General features: G+C 40.6%; 1 protein-coding gene and 1 pseudogene across 1 annotated transcript in view; both read right to left on the bottom strand.

Annotated features, from left to right (window-relative positions):
* Slc16a12 (solute carrier family 16 member 12) overlaps positions 1 to 27,080 on the bottom strand; it is a 77,988-nt gene that overhangs the window by 13,818 nt on the left and 37,090 nt on the right. The window contains exon 2 of the mRNA XM_032891823.1: positions 10,208 to 10,455. Coding sequence (XP_032747714.1) covers positions 10,208 to 10,317 — 110 coding nt within the window. The 5' untranslated portion in view covers positions 10,318 to 10,455. The remainder of the gene's footprint in view (positions 1 to 10,207; positions 10,456 to 27,080) is intronic.
* On the bottom strand, positions 2,049 to 2,434 carry LOC116891111 (annotated as a pseudogene).

The raw sequence follows: 27,080 nt of genomic DNA on the forward strand, positions 1-27,080 counted from the left end.
ACAGGATTTCCACTGTTCTGATGAAATCGAATCTGCGTGGGTGTACAAGCTGTTAAACATGGGTTACACAGTTTCAGTGATTCGACATACAAGTAAGAACTCTGATCTGCATCTGAAATTGGCTTCGTATAGCATAGATTATCAATAAGTTCATAATAGTAATTTAACAGTCTTATTTTGCTTGATTAAATAGCACTCAATGCTGAAGGAATGTGATAAAGACTTGAGATAGACTCATCAAGAAAGAAAAATAATTTCCCATTATGGTTTGACAATACTTCCCCCCACCCGTCTTTAAAAAAAAAAGCACTTTTTATTTTGTGATGGTCTCTCTAAATATTTTGCCGATCCTGGACAAGTGGTATAGAGAATTGAATAATTAACCCTCGGGCGATGGCATTTATGGAATCTTGCATTTGTGTAATAAAACAGAGGCCAACACATGGAGAAGGGAAGGAAAGAAAGGGGTCAAATTGAGATATAAGATAAGGAATCTGCATCCAGGTCCAAAAGAATAGCCCACACTTTCCAGCAATCATAAGATATGGCGCCCCTAGGAGGACAGGCAGTTTCCTACAGGTGATGGAGCCGTAGGCTCTGACGACTACATCTATCTGCTTCTGTATGTGTGCTATTCAGCTGAGGCTATGCTGGGGGCACATCTCTGTGTTCACACCACATTTCTGTGCTCCTCCGCACTGTAGGCTAGCAGAATTGCTTCAGTCAAAAGGGTGCGAAAAGTAGTCCTTCTCCACCCATTGATCTGGGAATCCAGATAACACCTTGTATTAATAGATCTGATGCAAAGTCTGTAGTCATATTAAAGACTGGAGTATTGAAATGATACAGTCACCCTCCACAGCACTAACAACACACATAAACTACCCAGACTTTAATTTGAATGAAAATACATTAGAATTCCTTAAAAACACAAAGCCACATTTAATTTGGAGCAACAAGGAAAGCAAGAACCCTCAATCCGAACACAAGAGCCCCATCTGCCAATCTTGCTTCCTTACCAAGATACTGATATCAAGAATAGTCTCTGACAAATATCTGCAAAAGAAGCTATCAGCAGAGCAAGCAAGCAACCCATAAGGTAGGAGAAAATCCTCATTGGCTCTACATTAGACACGGGGCTAATAGTTTATAGAACTGCAGAAATAAGTAAAAAGTAAACCTAGTGTTAATCAGCAAATGGACCCAGGAGATGCAAAGTTTTCAAATGAAGAATTACAAATGGCCAATAAGTTTTTTTTAATGGTTGATATCCCTAGCCATCAGGAAAGTGCAAATTAAAACTGCTTTGCAATACCACCTTACATTAGCCAGCAATCTGACAACTGTTGACAAGGGTGTGGAGAAAGAAGAACCCTTGTTCACTGATGGTGGGAGTGCAAACTAATACAACCATTGTGAGAATGAGTAGGGCATTTCCTCAAAAGATTTAAAATAGGACTATCATCTGACCCAGCTATACTATACAAGAACACACCCTCTCCAAAACTCCATACTATACCACAGAGACACTTCCACAACCATGTTTATAACTGCTCTACACACTATAGCGAGGAAACGGAACAGATGGAAATGTGGTACACATACCCAGTGGAATTTCAGCTACGAAGAAATATGAAATTTGCTGGAAGAGAATGGATCTGGAAAAGTATGTTAAGCAAGGTGACCCAAACTCAGTAAGACAAAAGCCTCGTGCTTCCTCGCATGCAAATCCTAGTCTGCACATATGTATTTATATATACATGTAAGTGTGTGTAGAGCCTAAGAAGTTCAAAAGGAGACCAAGAGAGGGAACAAGTAGGTGCCGAGGAAGGATGAAGCAGAAGGACACAAAAAGAGGAAGAGACTGGGGACAGCACACAAGGGAAGTTAGGCATAGCAGAGAGAAGTGGGGGCGGGGAAATGGATTGAGGTAAGAATCACTAAAACACATCATTCAAAAATGCAATAATGATGTCTAGTATCTTGTATGCTAATTTAAACTCTTTTGTACCACTAACAATAACTTCATATTCATACATGTCATTTTTCTACTGCTTCAGTACTTTCCTCTCAGAAAAGGTTTAGAACTGGATTATGTGGCCATTTCTCTTCTTGGCACCCCCCAGTTCAAAACGCTTGCACCTCTTAATGGCCAGCATCCACTCAGATCTGCCATCAACACACTCAAACCCGAGCACAATCTTCTTTGTGGTTTAGGCCTTCTTTTGGAAAATTGGCTTTGTTTACCCATCGTAGCCATTCTGTTTGCCGGTAATAGCCTGGCTAACCCTTGAGTATCAGGGAGTCCTCGCCCTTCTTATACTGAGTAACTTTGTGAGACTGTTGCTTGCCACATTTCTCACAGAAAGTCCTTCGGGTTTTAGGTACACTGCTCATCTTTGCAGTAGAAGTGTCTGCGATGAAAAATAGGAAACCTGACATCTGTGATGGGAGCCTCAATTACTGATCAGAAAGAGCTAATTTAAACTTTTTAATTAAAAAATAAATACCAATATACTAAAAGCGGTAACAAAAATCGTGTAAAGTTACTGACCATCTGAAAGATTTCTTATCTGGTACTAAATGTTTTTATCATTTTCTCCTAACTACTTAGCTTTCAATCAAAGTGAGTTGTAACTTAGCATATATAGCCTCGTTATGAAAACAGTTGAGTTATCCATCACCTAGGATTCTCAGTAAACACTGCTGACTGTGGGGCTGGGTAAGCCCCTGTGAGATTTGTCCTGTGTGGCAGGGTGCTTAGAAGCATCTCCATCTTCTGCTCAAATGTCTCCAGACATTGCCAACCAAAATGAGGCCGACTGACGACAAGTGATCTAATCATCAAGATTGGAAAACCTTCAGAGTGTCCAAATCCCTCCTTAGGTCACCATCACTCTTACTGCTCATCATTGACAGCAACACCTTTCCCCTGAACTGAAGCCCAAAGCTCCTAGCTGATGCTGCTCAATTCACACTTGGCTGGCTTCAGTGCATTCTGCAAACAGTGCCTTCCTAGGACAGATCCTGGTGCTTCAAACATTTTAGCCTGATTTATGAGGTTTTGTTGTCCCTTTCTGCCCACTGTTGGACACTCCACTTCAGCCATACTGAATGTGTTTCTACCTCTTTCAGCCCAATCTCTGTGTTCTATCCACATCTGAACATTCTAGCGTTTTCTGTGATTCTCCTCTAAATCCCCTCCTTTAGTCTCAGACAGTCCGCTATTCTACACCTCCAGGAAATCTTCCTTGACCGCTCCCTTATTACTCAAGACAGGAATCGATGCTTCTCCTCTGTGTCCTCTACATGTTGCACAGTCATCTGTCATCCAGCAACTCCCTTTCTACTTGTTTACTAGATATTGCTTTGTGACAAAGGAAGACATATATGTCCTTTTATTAAACATTTTAGTGGATTTTTTTAACATTTCAAATGTTATCCATTTTCTCTGTTCCCATCCATAAACCTCCTATCCCATACCCCCTCCCCCTTTTTCTATGAGGGTGTTCCTTTACCCATCCACCCATCTCTTCCTACCTCCCCTCCCTGACATTCCTCTACACTGATGAGGTCCAAGGCAGGACCAAGGGCTTCTCCTTCCATTGGTGCCCAACAAGGCCATCCTCTGCTAGATATGCAGCTGGAGCCATGGGTCCCTTCATGTGTACTCTTTGGATGGTGGTTTAGTCCCTGAGAGCTCTGGTTGGTTGGTATTATTGTTCTTACTGGATTGCAAACTCTTTCAGCTCCTTCAATTCTCTAACTCCTCCAATGGGGACACTGATCTCAGTTCAATGGTTGACTGTGAGCATCTGCCTCTGTATTTGTTATGCTCTGGCAGAGCCTCTCAGGAGACAGCCATATCAGGCTCCTGTCAGCATGCACTTCTTGGCATCAGCAATATTGTCTGGGTTTGGTGGCTGTACGTATATGGACTGGATCCCCAGGTGGGGCAGGCTCTGAATGGCCATTCCTTCAGTCTGTGCTCCAAACTTTGTCTACAAATCTCTTCCTATGAATACTTTTGTTCCCCTTTCTAAGAAGGACTGAAGCATTCACACTTTAGTTGTCCTTCTTCTTGAGCTTCATGTGGTCTGTGGATTGTATCTTGGGTAATCTGAGCTTTTTGGCTAATATCCACTTATCAGTGGATAAGTGGATACCATGTGAGTGCATACTATATGTGTGTTTTTGTGATTGGGTTACCTCACTCAGGATGGTATTTTCTAGTTTCATCCATTTCCTATGAATTCCATGAAGTCATTGTTTTTAATAGCTGAGTAATATTCCATTGTGTAGATGTACCACGTTTTCTGTATCCATTCCTCTGTTGAAGGATATCTTGGTTCTTTCCAGCTTCTGGCTATTATAAATAAGGCTGCTATGAACATAGCAGAGCATGTGTTCTTGTTATTTGTTGGGGCATCTTTTGGGTATATGCCCAAGAGAGGTATAGCTGGGTCCTCAGGTATTACTATGCCCAATTTTCTGAGGAACCTCCAGACTGATTTCCAGAGTGGTTGTACCAGTCTGCAATCCCACCAACAATGGAGGAGTGTTCCTCTTTCTCCACATCCTCACCAGCACCTGCACGTGTCTTAATTCACACTAAATCCCAAACATCTAGTATGGTATCTGACATGAATTAGGTGCTCACAAATATTGTTTAACAGAAGAAGACAATGTAGGAAGGGAAAGGAGGAAGGAAGGAGGAAGGAAAGGGGAGCACCTTGATAGAGAAACTGATTGGATTGTAAGGGAGTGAAAGGCGCCTCTGGAGAGAGGAGAGGAAGAAAGTGGGAGGGCCACCAGAGGAGCATGCGCAGAAGCGAGCTGAAGCAGGGAAGTGAGGCATCCAAACAGGCTCTGCAGAGACAGAATCCACACGATCAGTGCAAATGGTGAAGAAGAGACAGAAAAGAGTAGTTGAGAAAATGGTAAGATAGTTTGAAATCATAAACCAGTCTCTTCACTAAATCATTCTGGGGAATGTTAATATTAGTGTGCTGTCTCTTGTGATTTCTTGAAAAATTTTGCCTTGCTTTTTTTATTAACTAAATTATTTATTTACTTTACATCGTAATTGTAGGTTTCCTTCCCTCCTCTCATCCCAATCCCTCTCTCTTGCCATCCATACACTCCCCCATCCGTCTCTCCTCTCCTTCTCCTCAGAAAAGAGGAGGCCTCTTATGGGTATCAGCCAGCCTTACCATATCAAATTGTAGTAAAATTAGGCTCACCTTCTTTTACTGGGGCTACACTACATAAGGCAGCCCACTTAGGGAAAGAGATTTAAAGGCAGGGAATGTAGTCAAACAGCCCCTGCTCCCACTTTAGGAGTCCCCTATAAAGACCCAGATGTAGAACTGTTACATGTGCGCAGAGTGCCTAGGTCAGTCCCATGCATGCTCTCTGGTTGGCAGTTCAGTCTCTGTGAGCCTCTGTGGACACAGGTTAGTTGATTATTTCTGAACTGAGTTGACTAGTCACATAAGCAAAACTTTGGGTCTGAAAATCAAAGATGTGAGCTTCATGTCTGGACCATAGCCAGAAGTCAAAGTTCAATGAGTACACCCACCTTTCTGAGTATTTCAACATTCATGTAGTTCAGGAAGATGGTTATGTTGCTCAACAGGAAGAGGACCAAGTGACAAATGAAAAATAATAAAATGAAAAGAAATAATACAGACATATTTCACCTCTATAGAAAAGGGGAGAAATGACAGTGGAGCTTTCCAGATGATGAACGTTTGTGCTGTAAGATTTAAAACCCAGGAGTATCTGAAATAAATTGAATTGTAATAGGGGCACACATGTATCTAGATGTTTGCAATAACAAGAGTTGGGAAAACAAAGCTCTTTCCAGATTCATACACACGGAAACAGTTATTGAGGAAGTTTTTCAATTTCTTCATCTATAAATCCAGCCTTTTTATAAGCATGACTCACAAAAGTCAGAATGATGAATCTCATGACATCTCCTTTGCCTTGGGATAGCATTCATTCACAAAAACATAGAAACAGAACACATCCAGTGTCATCACTTATAACCCAACACTGCTCTCTTAAAGATGATCTGACTCAACAGGTCAATGAGTTTTCTACCTCAACATCACCACTGCTCCTACACGGTCCTCCCTGTGCTGTCAGATCGAGAACTGACTCATAGGGACGCTGTAGCTAAAATCACTGTCATATCCCTTGACTACTCCTATAATGTGGTGGACATGACTTCACAAAAACTATCTGAAAGCATGTCGACAAGCACAAGGTAAGTGCTCTGTAAGGTTAGCAATCACTTTATTTTCACCCCGACTGTTCTCAAAAGAGTTCGAAAAAAACTCCAAAACTCCAGAAATTTATTCCACCTAAGTTTATTTGAACTCCAGAAATCTGAGCAACACCAAATCTCAGACCTAGGATATTGTTTTGTTTGAATATTTAAATCAATTTTTTTGTTTCTAAAGAAACTGCCCAAGTTGTTAGTATATGTAGAGAATTCATGTAATTATGCCTTAAATGCGATCCTTAAGTGAATAGTGTATTTTGATAATGATATCTTAAAGAAAAAAAAGAAATAATCAATGCATAGTAATGAATAGAAGGCATAGATAAATAATAACGACTGCTTTCATGGCCTGTCAAACTTTAAAATTTACATTTTTCAAAGTTCAAGGCTAGAGCTGAGACAGAATTTTTAAATGACTTGAGTTATAATTATAGCATTGTTTATAACAGCAGAAACCAGAAGACCATGTAAAATCCCATCAAAATTTATGCAGACACAAGCATAAATAGGATTCTAAGCAACTCTTCTTCAGTGAGGTAGAACCTTGGTTGATATAGGACAGTCTGAAGAGAAGTTATTAAGGTGGAAAGCAGAACAATGTATCCAAAATGATGCTTCCTATGTGAATGACAAGAATGTGCACTTAGGTTAGTTCAAGGTTGAGGAGGCTTCCTTTTTCATTGTGAGACTGAACTTAAAAAATATTGCTGTGGTTAATTTTGCAGTAAAGTCGAGCCAGGAAGTAAGGAAGAAAAACATTTTATTTATTGTCAACGTGTTTGAACTTTACCATTGGAATGCAAGATGTTTTGTATCAAGGTGTGGTTGTTGGACACGTGCTGGCTAGACAGCTTGCCCTGGCTTGCTTCCCTTGTTCTCACATCCAGATCTCTTGCTTGCTTCTTGGCATGTGACATTTAGATTCCAGGGCTGGCTTCATCGCCACACCTTCTTGTCTACCTTTATTCTGCTCAAGTATTTCTGTCCTGACCTCCTCTATTGACCTCTGTCTGGTACCCTACCTTGGCTGCCAACAACCACACCTTGACACAAAACATCTTGCATTCTGATGGTAAAGTTCAAACACATTTCAACTTTCCGGTTTCTGACTGAATGCTTGGCAGTATAAGAATGGTGAAGAAGGGCAGGCACTGATGCAGGCTAAGACATCTTCCACCTTCATTTCTGGCAGGCCAAATTATTTCCATCTTTTAAGACTTCACTCCAAGGACTTCTCTAGAAAGCCAGCCCTAAATATCCAGGCCTGAATTTGTCTCACTGCCAATCTTATTTTAATTCCATATTGACCAAAGTTAATACATGAGGACCTACATCATGATCTTGGAAAACCACCCATAAATGGGTGACTTGTCCTATTTGGCAGGGTGCTGAATCCCTTGATTATTACCAAAGGTCAGCAAACTTAATACAACTCCAGTTGATATAGGTATTTTTATTTGTATCTCAGTTAATTGTGCAGGAGTCTACCATAAGATAGACAATCAACCTACACTTTTAGAAGCCTTTAGCACAGAGTCATGTCTTCAATGACTGTAAGGTAGTAGTTAATGGAATGGATTTTAAATGAATTGAAATTGAAACTTATAGGTACAACCTACAAAAGCTAAAAGGCTTTCAGCCTTTGCTGGTAGCCAATGGATTCAACATCCTACCAAAAAGGACAAGACGTCAAGACGTCCATTTTCCTGATGGTCTTCCAAAGTCCTGATGTAGATCATCTACATACACACACACACACACACACACACACACACACACACACTCCTACTCCAAACTCTTCTTGTAGTTCCAGAAAGTTCATCGAATGCATACAGTCACTCATGTGGACCTGTTGGTACAGGATTTGGTGTACTATCTCCTATGACTCAACGTCAATAGAACAGAGAAGGCAGCGGCCCTCTGTAAAAACAAGTTTAGAGAGACGCATCCCCTTGGCACCGTGACTTATTGTCATTGGCATGACAGCTTCTTGGGATAGGATGTAGTCCTCCTTCAGACAATACATCCTATAACCAAAGCATTTAAAAAGCCTATGCCTAATATTACAGCTTCTCTTGATGGTACTGAAGATAAACCACAAGTGTGAATGGGGATCAAAAGTGTGGTATATGTTTGAGAACAGGATAAGGACTTGTTTAGTTATATTCTAGAAAAGGCAATGGTGAATTCTGTGTGTGTGTGTGTGTGTGTATGTGTATGTGTGTGTGCACTTTAAGTGTCTGTAGATTATGAGTGTGCGCATTGTAGTTAAAAAGCCAGGCAAATTAAAAAAAAAATAAGTTTCCGTTCATCTCCATCTTGGTTGGCATAAATATAAATTACTAAGCCCCTCCACTAAGCAGGGATTCACATGCCCATTTTACCTAAATCACAAGGCTCACATGAGTGATTGACAGAAGTATTTTAGTATTGCAACCAGGAGCACTATGGACAACCTTGTGAGAAAACAAGTTCTTCCTGAAGACTGAACTACTCAGAACATTACAGCATAATCCCTCCTTATAATGCAATGAGATAACTTCCAGAGCATTCCTCTTATGGAGCAAAAAGAGGTTTCTATTTCTAAGAAGCCACATGCACACAAAAATGGTCTTTTAAACCCTACAATCTCTTCAGACTCAGAATGCAGAAGGAAGAAAACTCAGAATCAACATCTAATTACTTTGGAAAGAAAAGTCCATAATTTATCAGGACACATAATCAACGAACCTTAATGGTGGCAAATATAAAACACCCAGCACTGTTGATATCATCAAATAAATTATTAGAGAAAAATACTCTCTCGTTCTGTATAGAATGTATTGCCAGAGAAGAGAAACTCAGTTCCATTTGAACAAAAGTAAGGGCAGAACCATCACTTGCAAATCACAAGTGTTAACTCATATATGCATGAAGGGACCTAGTTGGACATTAAGCATATTGAGTACTGTGCCTCTGGAGGAAAATCAAATGAACAAGTAGGGACAAAAAAGTCACTGTTTTTATACAATTGATTTTCTTCAACCTAAAATCCAGCTTCTGTCACCACAGAAAAAAAGTGAAACACAAGAATTTGGATTCTAGTTTTGATGCTTCCCAGATTAACGCTTAACAAGCAATAGAGTTTTCAAGGACTTTTTTGAAGTTCCACTGTTTCCTCCTTAGAGAATATAGAATTTTGAAGCTGTACAAGTTTGGCTTCAATTATGTTTTCACAAACCTGTTATAAACTTCATAACCATATTTCAGTTTTGGGAATATTTTTCTTATCCCATACTGCAAGTTTGAGGATATATTGCATACTATAATCTTTTGTTGTAGTGGTTTTTTTTTCATTTTTGGTTTATGAATCATAAATTCAATTGTTTCTACTATAAATTATTAATGAGTAATATTTATATCTATTAAGATTTCTCATTAATATATCATAATAAGAAAATAGTCTTATAAAGATCATCTTATATAACCCTAGAGCTAATTCAGCCTATGCTACCTTTGTCTTCTTAGATTTGCATTTAAAAATTCTTTAAAATCCCTAGAAAACTGATTTCTTTATTAAAAAATTTATAGGGAATATAGAAATATCAGGACAAATCTCATGTTATTTCATATAGGATGATTTTATGTGTTTCATATAAAATAGGTGTAATATGGGGAATGGAAAGAAACATCTCACACATCCACATTTTATAGAGCTATTCATGAAGACATACGTCTGGATTAGAATTTTTCTAACACACTCCAATATTCCTAAGTGTCCTAACATGTATCATATATTAGCGAAGAGACCAATATCCAGGATTCTGTAACGTTGTTGTTTCATAGCTTGCAAAGGGAAAGATACATGGGCAGCCAAAAGCACACAGGGAATGATATGAGCTTACCCTTGCATATCAAGAAGACAGACCCACCTACCTGGTGACTGCCCGGGTGCAGATGGTAACAAGAAAGCAGCCAGCCACAATCATCCATCCCCAGCCCCCATCTGGAGGGGATGCGGAACCAACTCTAGTTATCTTCGTCATGGTTGCAATTTTGGTTTTCTTCTCTTTCCAGGTCACTGCAGCAGTAAGTTAGGATCCTCAGTGGTTGCTACCCAGCAACTTCCTGTTGATACTCAAAGTTGGTTCAGGATGCTACCTGGCACAGGGATTACTGCCCATCTAAAGCAAAACAAAAACATGCTTTTATTCTATTGTCATGTCTGTGTTACTCTCTTGATAAGAGATTATTACTCTCCTATTAATATGATTGTTTATAACTATGAACACTGGGTCATAGTAAAGACCATTAGTTATCCTGATTTTTAAAAAAAAATGTAAAAATGTTTATTCACAATCCCTGAGAAGTAATCACTCCTTCAGAAGTTTCTTAATGAACAAAAAGCCAAGAAAACTGTAATAGTAGTTCATGCCAAACCAAAAATAAACATCTGGTGCGATATAAACTTTAAAGGCCATTAGCTCAAGCATTGTGTATCAGTACTTTTAAATTATTTCCACAGCCCACCTACAATTCAAATTTTAAGACAGTATAAATAATAGCATAACCATACACACACACACACATATATACGATATATATATCAACTTTTTATATTCATTTCTATTGCATTAAAAGTGACAGAACTACAGATGCTATTGCATAGCTCTTCAAATACTGAAAGGGCCACGCACATTTTCACAAGCAGCAGGAACTTTACGCTTTCTACCTGGACCTTCCTGTACTGTTGAGAGCATGCACCGTCTCTGCTGAAGAGAAGCGAAAGCAGCAATGGAGAGAGAATACAGTGTGTGCTTGCCTAAGTGACTTTTAGTCCCCAGTCAAACCAAGGAATGAAGCTAGGCAGTGTTTCACAGCCTTGGCCTTTTATATGGATTCAGACACAGGGCAAAGGTCACAGTCATAAATATCCTACCGTATCAATTCTGTCTCCACCGAACACCTGTACAACAAGTCAATGAAAAGAGCAATACAACCAGTGGGACCTTTCATATCAGAAATAACTGTATTATCTTTTAACGTTTTCTTAAATCATTCACAGAATATGTTCTCTATAATAAATTTCAAAGATAATTCATTGGAAATACAGAGTTTAACAAAAGTAAAAGCAACACCTTAAGATCACATTTAAAAACCATTATAGTGGTATAAAAAGAATGAAAAATTTTAATATATATTCTTAAATATTAATTTTAGTTATTGCCAACTCTCAGTGTTCAAACTGAATGCTTCCTAAATTCTTTATTTAGATCAAGTAAACATTGTATTAGGCTATATGTCTATGATAGATATGTGGATAGAAACCCACCCATCAGCATGCTTCAGGGTCATCTCAAATTAATTGCTGGCTAATAGATGAAATGAAATCAAAGTAAATGATGATGGGAAAAAGAACAGCCATCCAACCAAATTAATCCAACTTTCCTTTTATTTATTTCGGGGTGTGTGTGTGTGTGTGTGTGTGTGTGTGTGTGTGTGTGTGTGTGTGTGTGTGTTTAGTGTATGCAAGTGTATATACAGGTACATGTATGTGTGGGGACCAAAGGGAACTTGCCATTCTTAGCTAGAGTAGTGAGCTTCCAGACCCTGCCTCTTGAGTTGTATCTCCTCCCACCCCCAGATCTACAGATTCATGCTTATGTGGGTGCTAGATATTCATCCTCAGGTGCCCAATAAGCCATCTCCCCAGCTCCTCTCTTTCATTTCTTAAGTAACAGAACCTCTCACATGTTATTTATGCCCATAACTGTCCACTTTGCCTGTGTCTCCTTGAAAATAGGGGTGGCAGGAGTTCAATACAGGTAGAAAGTGTATGAGCACAGGTCATACGTGTCGACAGGTCACACATGTCGCTTCAAAGGCTAAGAGTCTTTTCCAGGACAGCTGTCATTTTCTGCTTGACACACTGGAAGAAGATGTGCCATGAGGGAGCTTCGGCTACTATAGCTAACCTCACTCTCGTTGACAGCAGAGACACGTGGTAGAGTTTCGAGTTCTGGAACCAGTGTGGGTGCTCAGCCTTTCCAGCTCTGGACATGCATGGTCCACACAGAGGAAAACTATGTTCTCATTAGATTTGGGTATTTGGAATTTTATCTGTACCGACAGCTTAGACCATATCCTAAATAATAGTGACAGAGTAGCTGGACTTTCTGTAGCATTTACAATGCTTTTGATTTTTCTTTTCTTTCCTCTTTCTTTCTTTCTGTCTTTCTTTTCTTTCTTTCTTTCTTTCTTTCTTCCTTGATTCTCTTTTGTATGTATAATACTGGGTATCAATCCCAGGGTATGCTATGCAAGTGCCTTATGGCAGAGCTACATATCTCCTGTCCCCACAGGCTTTAATTTTTAAGTGTATAATTGTTTAGTATCATCACCTACTGCCCTACCTAGCCACACCCTCTTGTTATAAGGAAATGAAATGTTACAGAGCTTCTGGGCTCATCAGAAGATACCAAACACCAACCCAAATGGCAGAGAAAGAAATAGAGACAGCTTGGCATGTGTGCTCAGGTAAGTGGACATAGAGTCCGATGATACCAGACTCAGTCCCTTTCAGAGGCAGAAGGTACCTGTTCCGACTCTGATCCTTTTCCTTCACTTGGCATTTTTCTAATTCCTAGTCTTATGAACTAACCTTTAGTAATCTCTCTCCCAGTTTCTTCTTTCTCTCATTTCATATGTATATATATATGCATATATTATATATACATATATATGTATATATGAATAATATATATATATCACTAGTCTGAAGAATAAAGAAATGATATTAATGCTGAGAGCCACAAGAGAGTAGTATATATATGTATATATATATTCATTCTTATATAAAAACAAACCCATCATAAGATCAGCAGGTTTGTCAATAGAAAGTCTAGAAGGCATGACAGTTTACAATGATGTTTTTCAGAATTTTCTAACCCAGAGACTATGGGCAGAAGCTATGGGATGGGCAGAAACCCATTACAAAATTTTATATTTAAAACATTGTGAGCTTTATCCTTGTGAATTTTTTCCTTTCCCTCTTTCTCCTTTCCTTTTGAAGAAAGGGAAAAATATACAAAAGATATTTACAACAGACAAAATTTAGAGGAGAACTGGGACATGATTTGAAAATCTATATTCAGTAAGTTAGAAAATTCCAAGAGAAACAAGTATATTTTCTAGGCACGTATGACCTATAAGTATTAAACCAAAAGAATATGAACAACTCAGAGAGATAATTTATGAGCACCAATAGGTGGACTATGCTTTATTTATAATAGCCAGAAGTTGGAAAAAACCCAGATGCCCTTCAACAGAGGAATGGATACAGAAAATGTGGTACATCTACACAATGGAGTACTATTCAGCTATCAAAAACAATGACTTTATGAAATTCATAGGCAAATGGATGGAACTAGAAAATATCATCCTGAGTGAGGTAACCCAATCACAGAAAAACACACATGGTATGCATTCATTGATAAGTGACTATTAGCCCAAATGCTCTAATTACCCTAGATGCACAGAATACATGAAACTCCAGAAGGATGACCAAAGTGCGAATGCTTCACTCCTTCTTTAAAAGGGGAACAAGAATACCCTTGGGAGGGAATAAGAAGGCAAAGTTTAGAACAGAGGCTAAAGGAACACCCATTCAGAGCCTGCCCACATGTGGCCCATACATATACAGCCACCAAACTAGATAAGATGGATGAAGCAAAAGAAGTGCAGGCCGACAGGAACGGATGTAGATCTCTCCTGAGAGACACAGCCAGAATATGGCAAATATAGGCGAATGCCAGCAGCAAACCACTGAACTGAGAACAGGACCCCATTGAAGGAATCAGAGAAAGGACTGAAAAAGAGCTTGAAGGGGCTCAAGACCCCATATGAACAACAATGCCAACCAACCAGAGCTTCCAGGGACTAAGCCACTACCCAAAGACTATACATGGACTGACCCTGGGCTCCAACTGCATAGGTAGCAATGAATAGCCTAGTAAGAGCACCAGTGGAAGGGAAGCCCTTGGTCCCAAGACTGAACCCCAGTGAACCTGATTGTTGGGGGAGGGGTAATGAGGGAGGATGGGGAGGGGAAACCCATATAGAAGGGGAGAGGGAAGGGTTAGGGGGATGTTGGCCTGGAAACCGGGAAAAGGAATAACAATTGAAATGTAAATAAGAAATACCCAAGTTAATAAAGATGGAGGGGAAAAAAAGTACAGGTGCAGATAAATTCACAGGTGTGTTCTGTCTGATATCTAGAGCATGAGCCGTGCTCCTAAATCATTCCAAAAAACAGAAGAGGAGGAGATGCCCCCAAATGCATTATGTTAGTTTGATTTCAAAACCATAAAATGTCAAAACAAAAAGGAAATTATAAGCTCATCTCTCTAATAATGAAAGCATTCTCAATAAAATACTTGCAAACTGAGTTCAACTACATTTGAAAGGTCATTCACCACCACGACCTTACCATGTTGCCATACATACCAAGATTTCATTTTAGGGAATGAAAGTAAGAATCAACCTACAGAAATTGATAAACATCATACAGGTTTAGAGACAGAAATCACATGGTGAACTGGCCTTTGACGAAGTTTAACATCCCTTCATGATGAAATGCCTGAAGAAAAGAATTTACTTCAACCTAATAAAGGATACACAATGCATACCTACAGCCAACATTACATGTGTGAGGTGGTGCGGGCTCTCAATGGAGTCCACTTACAATGAGGAGACAAGGTCTACTTTTGCCACTTTTATTTAATAATTTTAATTGTTTGACATCTTATCTAGAGCAATGAGACAAGAGGAAGGACACAAAAAGGATATAAACAGGAAATAATGAAGTCAAACCACCCAAATTTGCAGGGGGGTTCTATATGTGAGACCCTAAAGACTTCTTTAGAAAATTTAGAGCAGATAAACACTTTCAGATAAAACGTCAGGCTACAAAATTATCATATGAAAATCAATAGCTAAAAGAATAAAAGAGTAGCCTTTCTATACACTGAGAGCAAGCATACTGCTGAGGAAACCAGGGAGACAATCCTACCTAAAAAATATCTTGGAATCAACATAAACCAAGGACGTGAGCATCTCTACAATTAAAAAAACTTAAAACACTGAAGGAAATCAAATGTACAGGGAGACGGAAAGACCTCTCATGCTCAGGAATGGGAAGAAACAGTACGGTGAACACGGCCAAACTAAAAAGCAGTTTATAAGTTCAATCCGATCCCTGTCAAAATGTCAATGACAAAACTAGGTGAGGACAAACTGCAGAATTTATATGGGGGCATTGAAAAGCCCTAACAGTGAAAGCAATCATAAGCAAAAAGACTAATGTTAGAGGCATCACAGCATCTGATTTCATGCTATACCTCAGGGACACAGCAACATAATAGCTACTAGCAAAAGAAAACAAAACAAAACATCCCCAAGAAACCAAAGAATGAAAACCAGGCGTGCATATCAATGGAGCATTAAAAGAACCCATAATTAAACCCATGCAGTCATAGCTACCTAATTTTTGATAAAAGTATAAAAAATGTACACAGAAGAAAGAGCTCCTGGAGAAGTGAAGAAGCTGGATGCTCAAATTCAGAAATGCAAATGTAGATCCCAAGTTCTCATCTTGCAAAACTAAAAGAAAATAAAAATAAATCAAAGATCTTAATGCAAAATGTTTAGAGGGATACAGGAAGATCTGGTCAAGACAAAAGCATAAAAAAAAAAGACTTTCTGCAAAGAACTCCAAGAACACAGGAAATAAAACTAGGACTTTAAAAATGGGGTTCCATAAAGTTCAAAAGCTTCTTACAGCACAGGAAATAATCAAGTAAAGAGACAGCTCACAAAATGGCAGAAAGCCCTCACTAGGTATACATCATACACGGGATTGATAACATTATAAAAGAACGTTTAAAAATCTACCTCCAATCCAAGCAATCAAATCAATATATAGGCTAATGAAGTAAATAGTCTTTAAAAGATGAAGTAGTCTACTTTCTTAATCACATCAGAAAATGCAATTTTAAATTATATCAAGATTCCTGTCTTGCCCCAGTCAGAATGGGCACCATTAAGAAAACATCAAGAAATCTTACTGAAGATGTAGATGAAATTAAACCATGTAGACTGTTGGTGGGAGCACAACCTTAACTAAAAGAAAATGACATTTTTAGAAACACAGCACAATTGTATAAGTCTGAATAAATTTAGCAACACTTTTCATCATGCTGTACCGGCAACATGATAAATGGAGGTCTACTGTCAGTCAACGTTAACCTGCATGGCCACAGAGCAAGCACTATCCTCACCAGGACTCCAGGGAAGGCTGAGACCCTTCAGCAGCAACATTGTTCCTCACTGTTTCTCCCAGAAAACACAAACCTTGGGGATGAACATCATTCTCCCCTTTTCACAATGATGAAGCTTCCCCTCAGAGATTCTCCCTTGGTGACACTGCATCTGAACATGATTGGCGATAGATATCTCTGGCAGACTTTGGATAATACAGCTGGACACCTGCCCTGGGGGATTTCAAATTTACAGTGGACACTTCTGTCAACAAGATGTCCACACAATGCTAAAGCATGACAAAGGAAGAGAAGAGGGGACCCTACGGGGTTAGAATTACGGCTACGCTTGCTCACAAGTAATACATTCAAGTTTCTCTCAAAAGGATTTTTAGTAGACATATCTTCACAAAGAAATGTGCAGGCTCAGCATGGCGAAGCCAGCTTCCTGGAGACTTTCCCATCACATTAACTTGTAAATGATTAAACCCACCTGATATTTGCCAAAAAACATTGGGGAAATCTTTTACCGAGTCACCAGTATGTCTAAAACTGTAAACAAAGAAAGCACTACCATCATGGAACTCTTTGGTTTATTAATATCCTCTAATTTATTGTATTTTTACATCAACTGCTAAAACAGAAACGCTGTATTAGAACATCCTTCTAAAACTACCCTTTGGTAAAAATTGGAATATAGTTCCAATTCACTTCATCCTCTTGGCGCTTTAGAGAATTTAATCATTTGCAAAGGGTTGCTAACACTCAATATCTTTGCTATAAAGCACTACACTGCAGGGAGGGGGTGCATCTGTGTTACCCTCAGTGTTTTCTAAAAGTGACCTCTTTTTAGCTATAGGTATGTGCAACTTCATGCATCAGCAGGCAGCTGAAAGGAAACAGGGTCCTGAAGTCTCCTGTTTTGGAAGCTCTGAGCGGTCACTTCCCATTTCTTTCCTTCTGCAGCATCTCCTATTTCCGGTGTCTTACCTGTCAGCAGTTTGCTTCCTCTGTAAGTCAATTTGCAGTCATAATATAGGGAAAAGGTTGTGGAAAGTTGATGTGAGAGGAAATTAAGATGGCCGTGACGACTGTGTCCAAGCGGCCCTATTCAGGGGTAAGACTCTATCTGAATCACTTCCTCTCCTAACTTACGAGAAAGGACACCAAACTACTGAGGCCTAGTCTCTACTTCGAGTGGCCGGTTGTGGAAAGTCAGCTTTTTGTCTCTGTGGAAGATGAGAAAAACAAGTTAGATGAGGAGAAGTCGATGATGGCTCATGGTTTTAGTTCATGGTTGGCCAGTTTCGTTGCTTTTAAGTCTGTGAGGCAGAACAATATGGCTCAAAGGGTGTGCTAGAGCAAGATTGCTCATCTGGTGCTGCTCAGGAAAGGAGGGAGGAGAAGGAGATGGGCGGGGGGAAGAGGGAGAGGGAGAGACAGAGACAGACACAGATGAGTGATATAAAGACAGAGACAGAGAGACATAGAAAAAGAGAGACAAAGTAGACACTACCCAGCGCCATGCTTCCTCATTGTAGATTCTACTGCTATGAACACACCAATAAATGAAACTATTGGTAAACTTAGAGTGTTCATAAACCGATCACTCTCAAAAGCACTGCTAGCTGGGGTCTAAGCCCTAAACCTTTAAGCCTCTTTGGATGATTTCATATCTAAATGAGAACACTGCCCTTATTATGTATGTCTCCCCATAGGATGAGCACCATGAACTCTAAATCATTCTTTCTCTGGCTCTGTTTTCAGTATTTATAAAGTAGACCACATTTTTGCAATAACTCATGATAAACTGCACTTTCTTTTTCAAAGAAAGTCACACTCAACAGTCCTTTTCCACCATTACGGCTACGCCAAGAAGCACATAGATATAAACAAGAAGGTAAGTCCTGTGTAGAATAGTTGTATCTGCAGGCAAAGAAGTGTGGACCGTGTTATGGGGAAATTGCCACCCCAGGGAGTTAAAGGACTGAAATTTATGAAGTGAAGAGTAGCAAATTGCCCACATGTTTCTGAGTAGCACAGAATTCCCTTTCTCCTCCCGTGTCTTGAGCAGAGGCAGGCGTGGAATGAGGTGGAGAGAGAATTGCAGGTTACCTTAGACATTCTTAACTAAGAGTGTATGATTGTGGGAACATACAGCTTTCCTGTGTTGGGTTCAAACAGAAAGAAACAAAGGTAAATAGGTGAGACAAGCTAAGGCCATGGCAAAGGGAAAAGTAACTCCATGGCAAATTCAGAGGAAAATGGGACTCACGCCTGAGTATGAAGGACTCTCATAAGGAAGACAGGGAAAGTATTCATGTTCTAGCCATACAGAGTACAAACCATAGATTATTCAAGCGGCAGATGAATCATTAGCAAGATGAATCATTTTATCATAAGGTTCAAGACAAGGTTATCAAAGGATGCTAGGTGACCAATGAAGAAAATTGTGAACAGGCTTACAGGAACTCAGAAAACAACTAGAACTTAGCAGACACTGTCTCCATCATCACGGTGCTCATCCTACCGGGAGACGTACATAATAAGGAGGTACATAGTGCAGTGTTCTCATTTAGATATGAAATCATCCAAAGAGGCTTAAAGCTTTAGGGCTTAGATCCCAGCTAGCAGTGCTTTTGACAGTGATCTATGTGTGTCTCCTAAACCAGACACCACTAAAAGAATAAACCCAAGAGAGGAGAGAAATGGCCCTTAAAAGAAGCCACACTTTAGGCATGGCTGGATAATGCACAAAAAGACTACTCATGTGCAAACAGATCAAAGTCTTAATAAAACATACTCTTAAAAGATTGATTTTTATTATTGATTTGTGTGTATGTGTGTGTGCGTGTGTGTGTGTGTGTGTGTGTGAGTGCAGTGTTTATGGAGGTCAGAAGAGGACATCAGATGCCCTGGAACTGGAGTTGCAGGTAAATGTGAGCTACCATCTGGCTTCCAGGAACTGAGCTCTGGCCCTCTGGAAGAGCAGTTAATGCTCTTAACTGCTGAGCCATCTCTCCAGCTGCCAAAACGCACACGCATTTTTAAAGTTACATTTTAATATGTTTGACCATAATCAAGACACAGAGCATTTCCACCACTAGGTGATGTTGCCATCGTTTTCCTGCAGTAAAATGTCTGTCTCACCAGGCCTCCAGGCACTAACCTGAGCATGAGATTACCACTGATCTGTGTCTGCTAGGACACGCTCATTTGTCTGCTAATGCTGTACAATTTGGGACTTTTTCAGTTCAAGGGCTTAAACTCGAATCTCATCTATGCTAAGCACATGCTACATCTAGAACCTTCTGACAATATTTTGAGGTTTGTTCCATTTGTTTTGTCCATAGCTGACTCCATTTCGGTGCTCATTGGTAAGAGGGAGTGTGGACCCATTACAGTACGTTATTCATTTGCCTATGACGGACATTAGTGTTGACTACAATTTTGTGCCATTATAAATAAAACGGAGAATAACTGTTAAACTCTTAAAAGACTAAAACCTATCATCAGTACCAAGAGAAATTTAAGAATACCTGAGAGACAGAGAACTAGAAAAACCAGATTTATTGATTACAAGACTTGGAGAATATCTTTACTTCCCAGGTTGACTAGTATAATTCCAATGAAATTCCAACCGAAATGTCAATAGTCTCTTTTTTAAATAGAGAATGGCAAGTGGAGTCTAAAATTTGTAATAAAATAGGAAAAAAATCTATAAAGCTGAGTTTTAAGAGAGAGAGCCCAGGCTGGGCGCTGGCTCCGTTTTTAGCCATAGCTGCTGCTATTACACAGGAGCCTGGGTTCAGTTCTGAGCACCCATGTGGTGCCTCAAAACAGTAACTCCAGTGCCAGGGAATCTGGCACCCTCTTCCGGCATCTGCTGACATCAGGCATACACGTGGTGCCCAGACGTGCATGCAAGCCAAACACTCATATACACAAAATAAAAACAAATACTTTCTAAAAAGAATGGGCAACAGGGATAACATACCAACTGATTTTAAAACCCACTCTAAACCAAAGGAAACAAGACCTTGTCATGCTGATCCTTAAAGAGCAGAATATACTAACACAGTGGAAAAAATTGTAAAGCCGGAGTCTTACATTACACTCTATGCATGAACTAACTCTGAGTGGATAGTAAAAAGATACAAAGATGTAAATTCTACAAAATGGCTAGAAGAAAATGGGGAAGGATCTTTAAAATCTGAGGATGCCATTTTTTTTTTAGAAAGGACACAAACAAGAACAACAAAAACATTCCATTCTTATCTCCACTTACAGCTCAGGCTTGTGGAGAAGTTTAGATTTATGATAGGAACAAAGAAATTGTAAGGTTTCATGGAGGACTCTGTTGCTGCTGATTTAGCAATAGGAAGGCATTCTTGGGGGATGGGCAGGTATATCATCTATAGCGCTAGGGCATCCCATTTGAAACTCTAGGCAGGCACATTTCAGCAGAAGCAAGAAGAACTATAGACACCATCTATTCCTTTGGCTTTGTGTCCTGGCATCTGGCATAGTGCCCGCTTTATTGACTAGCCACCTCTGATTGTAGGTCCCTTGTGGGTAGTCACTGAGAGACCCTGCCTCTTGGTCACATTTTGCACCCATTTTTTTAACAACGAGTAAACATTTAGTTCTATCTCAACTGAGATCCAAGGCTCACTCAACACTCTGGCCTTTGACTAGGAAACTTCAAGCGACTGTGCACACGAGGGACTAGGAGAGGGCAAAATTCCAAGTATGTTAGGAGAGAACTTCAAGTTTGTCTGAGTCTTTACATCAGTGTATCTAAGTGTTCCGGCTGGTGGGTTCGCAGATGCTTATCTAGGGGCAAACTCAAATAAACCCAAGGTTGGAGATGGGAGAAAGTTAAAAAAAAATACAAAATCAAAAATCTCTGCTCGATTTTCATAGACTCTTGCCCGGTTCAGGTAGTTTTGAACATTTTGGAGTCCTTGTTGTGGTGCGCCTTCAGCCGAGCATGGAGTCATTGTTTTCGTTGTTAATGACCTTCCTCGTGTGTCATGGCAAAAAAATAAATGTTATTCTCATGTAAAAGAAAAACTAATGGTTTGCTCTTCCTTTCTGCTTCTCTTTCATAGGCCTCAGACAGATTCTAGTAACGAGCAAATGACTACTGGCTTCCACCAGAAGGCCTTGGATGTCTGTCAGGAACCTTGGGGCACTAAATTGCAACAATGACCTTTGCTAAAGAAGCTGCCACAGTTTCTACATTGTGTCTGGTATTTTGAAGCTAGGAATCCTTTTTCTAAAGCTCGGGATGAAGGCCAGAGTGATTCACGTGGTATTCAACCCTAGAAAGGAACAACTACAATGGCACCACCAGTGTTTCAGCCAGCACAGAAATCCAAACGTTCCCCCTGACCTTAGAGCTCCTGATGCACACAGCCCTGAGCCGTCTCCTTTGGGATGCTACAGACTGATGTGGGTAAGGGATGAAGTTGGCTGAGATGGAGACAGATGTTCTATACAACCAAGCACAGGTAAAGAGCCCAGCACAAAGCCAGTGCTACATATCTGTACAGCCCAGCGAGTAATATTTTAACTCAATGTTATCTTGGACACTCTCTAACCATCGTTTATACTCTTACAGACTACAGCATTGTTAAGTCCGATCAACCACAATAAAGGCATCCTGGCTTCAGAGGAGAATCTGAGGTTTGAGATATATTGCACAAAGTCTTTTTTTGGTCACTAGGAAGCCTGTTATTGAAGAACGGGCCAGCCTGTCTATACCACAGTGCCTTACTCTGTAATCATGGCTCACCGTATCGTTGCGACATGGACAGGGAGTCAAATAGTTCAGCTAGCTAGATGCTAATTTTGTGGAAGATCATGAGATCTATTGCTTGAATGTGTGCCCAAGTTGGAAGCAACTGATAGTCAATAAGCATTGGACTTCCCAACCCTCTAGTGCGACCATTTTCTCAAAGTGCATGGGCAGGTGGTCCAAGGAGCTCAAGAAACCAGGTAGGAACCTGGTTTGTAGCTTTGTAGCCACTGTAGTCAATCTTCCTGGAACCTAGGTCATGAAGCTCACTGGGAATACAAGGGCAAGTCTGGGCTCCAAGAGAACAGTGGGGCAAGCCTAGAAATGGGACTTTTTGCCAGGTTTCTCCTCTGTCTTTTTGCAGAGAGCTTGAAAAGGAGTGTGGGCCCTGGGAGGGTTCACCTGCAGAGCCTGGCACGTAGCCCGCTGTCTGCCCCACATTCCACAGGCCATCAAATTCCACAGGCCCTCGGAGATGTTTATTTTTGTGTTCCGTAGACTCTGTTCACTGCTTGAGCCACAGCGGGTCACACAAAGGACAAGGTGTAGCCCAGACTGACAGTGGAGTGCTGTAATTCCTATCCTTTCGCTCTTCCTGCACCCTGAGACTCAGAACCTACATTTCTTTCTTGAAGTGAGAAAGTTACAAATAATTTTTAGAAACATTTTTTTGAGATTTTTCTTAGTTATCTTTCTTCCCTGTCCTTGTAAGATCAGTCAGACAGGAACCACTTGACTCCATCTAGTTTTGAACCCCTCCCCCAAAGTGGTTACAACAAACATCTCAAAACTAGGTCCCAACTTGTTGAACGAGAGTAGGAGCCACATATTCAAGAAAATGTGCCCTTCGTCAAGCTGCAAATACTCATTATTATTAACATTAATTATCTGTGGAATATATAAAGCATCGGGTGAAATGAACTTCATATTTTCAAATAAATTATATTGCATGGCTAATGAGGCATTTCTACACATTTGAAAATCATAGTGATGTGTAATATGTTTCACCAACTTGTAACCCAGGCCATATGTGTGGATGTGCAGTCCCTGGCCTTGTCTGGTTGTCTCCCAAGCCTGAGGCTCACAGAACAGAAGCCCCTCTCCTTACAGAGGACAGCCCTGGCACCTGGGAGATCCTGGTTTCCTACCAGTTAGCTACATGTAAGATCCAGCGGGACCTAGGAAGTAGGGGAAAACTTTTCAACAATGGCACACAAAGTACAGACAGTGCTATTCAATAAAGGGAATAGTAAAAACCAACACCATCTATCATCATGTGATGTCTGAGAAGGCACAGGGAGAGAGCGGCTATTGGACCCTTGGTTATCGCTTGCTGGAGAAGGTCTTGGGGAAAGGGAAGCAGCTACTCTACATGATCCGACAGTGAATCAGTGAAGGAAATATATGTGCGCACCATCTTGGACTCCTCTTGCCTTCAGTACAGCAGGGTGGGGTTCCGTGAAGCCAACTGATGCTGTGCATGCTGACTGCTTCCAGAGCAGAGAACAGGGAAGGCAAAGGATGGAGAGGGAACCGGAAGAAACCAATGGAAATGGCTACACAGTAGCATCGCCCAGGAGCTGGCTTGTCTTGCAGGTACTTGGGCTCTGGTCAAGCTTGGAGCTGGTGCTCAGTCTCATAATTACTGAGTGGGATACCTCGGTGTTTCAAATACAAAACTTACCTGAGAAACCGGCCTCCCCTTCCTTTCTCAGTGAGACATAGGTACTCCCTGGGTTTCAGTGAGCTGTCACCTTCAAATGGGTGATGCAAAGCCATAATCTCTGCTTCTCATCTTTCTGCCACGTTGCAGGTTTTTGTTAACCAGTAAGGCACCTTCAATGCACATGTCCAGAAAAGCACTAGATAATTATTTCTGGACATCCTTTAAAATTTTTTTAAATTAATTTGGTTCTTCTACAGTTTTATACATGTGTATATTACACTCTAATCCATCTCTCCCTACATCCTCTCTCATCTCTCTCATCCCCATCATCCCCCTCCTTTTCCTCCTTACTCGTCCCTCTCCCAGACTTATGATTTCTAAAACAAAAAGAACCTCGTGTTCCTCTAAACAAAATTCCCCTTGCTGAAAAATTCTAAGGATCCCTAACCTCAGTTATAAAACTGTTCAGTGAGGCCACTAAAGCCACATCATGTATATATGTGTGTGTGTTACACAAATACACACACACACAAATTATATTATGTATCTACACACATATAGGTGCATATGTAAATTGTGTACACACACACAAGGTCACACTTATTCTTTGTGGAAGTGTTTGTGTGCAGATGCACACAGTCCACAGAGTGAGTGTGGAGGTCAGAGAATGCTTTGCAGGAGGGAACTCTCCCTTCACCTCCTAGAGCCCAGGGATTGAACTCAAGTCTGCAGCCCTGAGGTGGCAAGTGCTCTTAACCCCGGAACCAACTCACTTTTCACCACATGGAGCAGTGCCCTGGCATGAGGTTAGTCATTCATGCCTCTGCAACTCAGGGACTAGTTAGAAAGTCATCACATGACTTTCCAAAACTCTCCCGACACATACCTTAAGATGAAAAGTTCATTTTCAAAGGGCTTGACCTCCAGTTTCAAGTTAAAATACATGGGAAAGCACATGATGAAAAATGTTCATTTATTAACGATGACTAATTTCTGCCCCTATAGTGTCAGCAGATGCATTCTAATCTTTACTTATTTGTTTCATTCATTTGCCAATTTAGAAGTAAGAGATGATGACGTGCAGAGTGTAGGTGCTCAAAAAATTACTTAACGAGTATCAGAGGGTATACCTCAGTAGTAGAGTACTTGACCAGCATGCATAGTTCCTTGGGTTTGATACCCATCCTCCTCTCTCTCTCTCTCTCTCTCCTCTCTCTCTCTCTCTCTCTCTCACACACACACACACACACACACACACACACACACACACACACACCTTTTTAAATAAGTTACTATATCAAATAGTAGTATCAAAAGGAAAAACTGTCAGTAGACCCAACATCTTCACCCACTGTTGATTTTTACTTGAGATAACATAAAACGGCCAAATAATAAGCAAGGAAACAAGAAGACTACAAATAAAGTTATAGTACATCCCTTCGGGCTGGAGAGATGGCTCAGCCGTTAAAGGCTAGGCTCACAACCAAAAATAGTACATCCCTTCAACAGTTAAACTGATTTTCACTTCAGTACAGCAATATGGCTACTTCTCTTAGGTGACCCGCACATAAAAATCCTTTACAGAAAAATTGCATCAAATGCATGAACTTATACCACTTTCCTCTTGATGATTTTTCCTAAAATCTCCTAAAGAGAGCATGTCCAAACATCAACTAGAATAAAGCCTTACAAATGACAGCTCTGACCATAGCAGCACCCTAAAAGGCACAGAGAGGGCTCAACTCAAAAAGAGGTCACAGAATGTATGTACTACGAACATACATGTATAAATATATGGGGGAAAGAAAGAAAGAAGGGGGCAATTGGCTGAGTGAGAAATTTAAGATTTCCTAGTCCTACATTTTCTTACTGTTGGAACATTGCTCTCTTTTTACCTATGTGTCTCGTATTTTTATGCAGCATCGATTCACATAGGCTTTTCTCTCTTTGTCATAGTTGATGTTTGTCATCTTAGGTGTTCGTCACATACACGTTAGCCTTCTTTGGTCAAACATACCAAGTCTTGAATGGTAGAAGTGTTCGCAGTGCTTTAGCATAAGACTGTCACATGCAGGTTAGAGGTGTCCTCTGCACTTTTTATCTTCCCAACAAGCCGAAAACCAAGACTCTCCTTGTGGATATAATGGAACTTACCTCGAACCCATCACTCAGAAGCTGAGGAATTGTGAGTTCATTCCAATCTTCTAGTTTCTTAGTGAGACTTTGTCTCAAAAACCAAAACAGACTGATTCGTTCATCACCACCCCAGAAGCACAGGACCCTCTCTGGCCTTGTGCCTCCAGTCCACACCTGCCACCCAGCTTGTCTGGATGGTGGTATTGGGCACTTTGTCAGCAGCAACATCAACATGTGCAAAGCTAGTTTTTCTTAAGCCAGCTTTCCCTCTATCATGACCCACTGTGGCACAAGGGCATAATGGTGGTCATGGTCCAGAAGGACTCATACACAGGCAACAAGACCTAGAACAAGAGAGACACTCTGATCCTGAAGTGCCCATTGGAGCCCAGCTTGTCACCAACTGGAAGGACAAGAGGAAGATCTGGCACCAGAGCTACAATGTCTGTGAAGAGCAGGGACCCTCACCCTCCAACCCAAAAACTTAGAGTAAAAAAGATGGCCCAGATCATATTTGAGACCTTCAGTACCCCAGCCATATACATAAATCAAGGCTGTGCTATCCCTGTCACCCATTTCTACCATTGGCATCACTACATACTCCAGCAACAGGGTCACCCACATTGCCCATCTAAAAGGGCGTCCCTTCACCCCACTGCATCCTGCATCTGGACCTGGTTGGCCGGGGACCTGACAGACTACCTCATAAAGATACTGACCCCACGTGGCTACAGCTTCGCTACCATGCCTGAGTGAAAACTGCACATGAAATCAAGAGGCTTGCTAAGTCACCATGGACTTCGAGCAGGATACGAACTGGCAGTGCAACTTCTCCCAGAGAAGAGCAGGACCACCAGGCAACGAGCAATCTGCTGTCCCTGTCATTCT

This window comes from Rattus rattus, chromosome 2, assembly GCF_011064425.1.
Source record: "Rattus rattus isolate New Zealand chromosome 2, Rrattus_CSIRO_v1, whole genome shotgun sequence".
Lineage (NCBI taxonomy): Eukaryota > Metazoa > Chordata > Mammalia > Rodentia > Muridae > Rattus > Rattus rattus.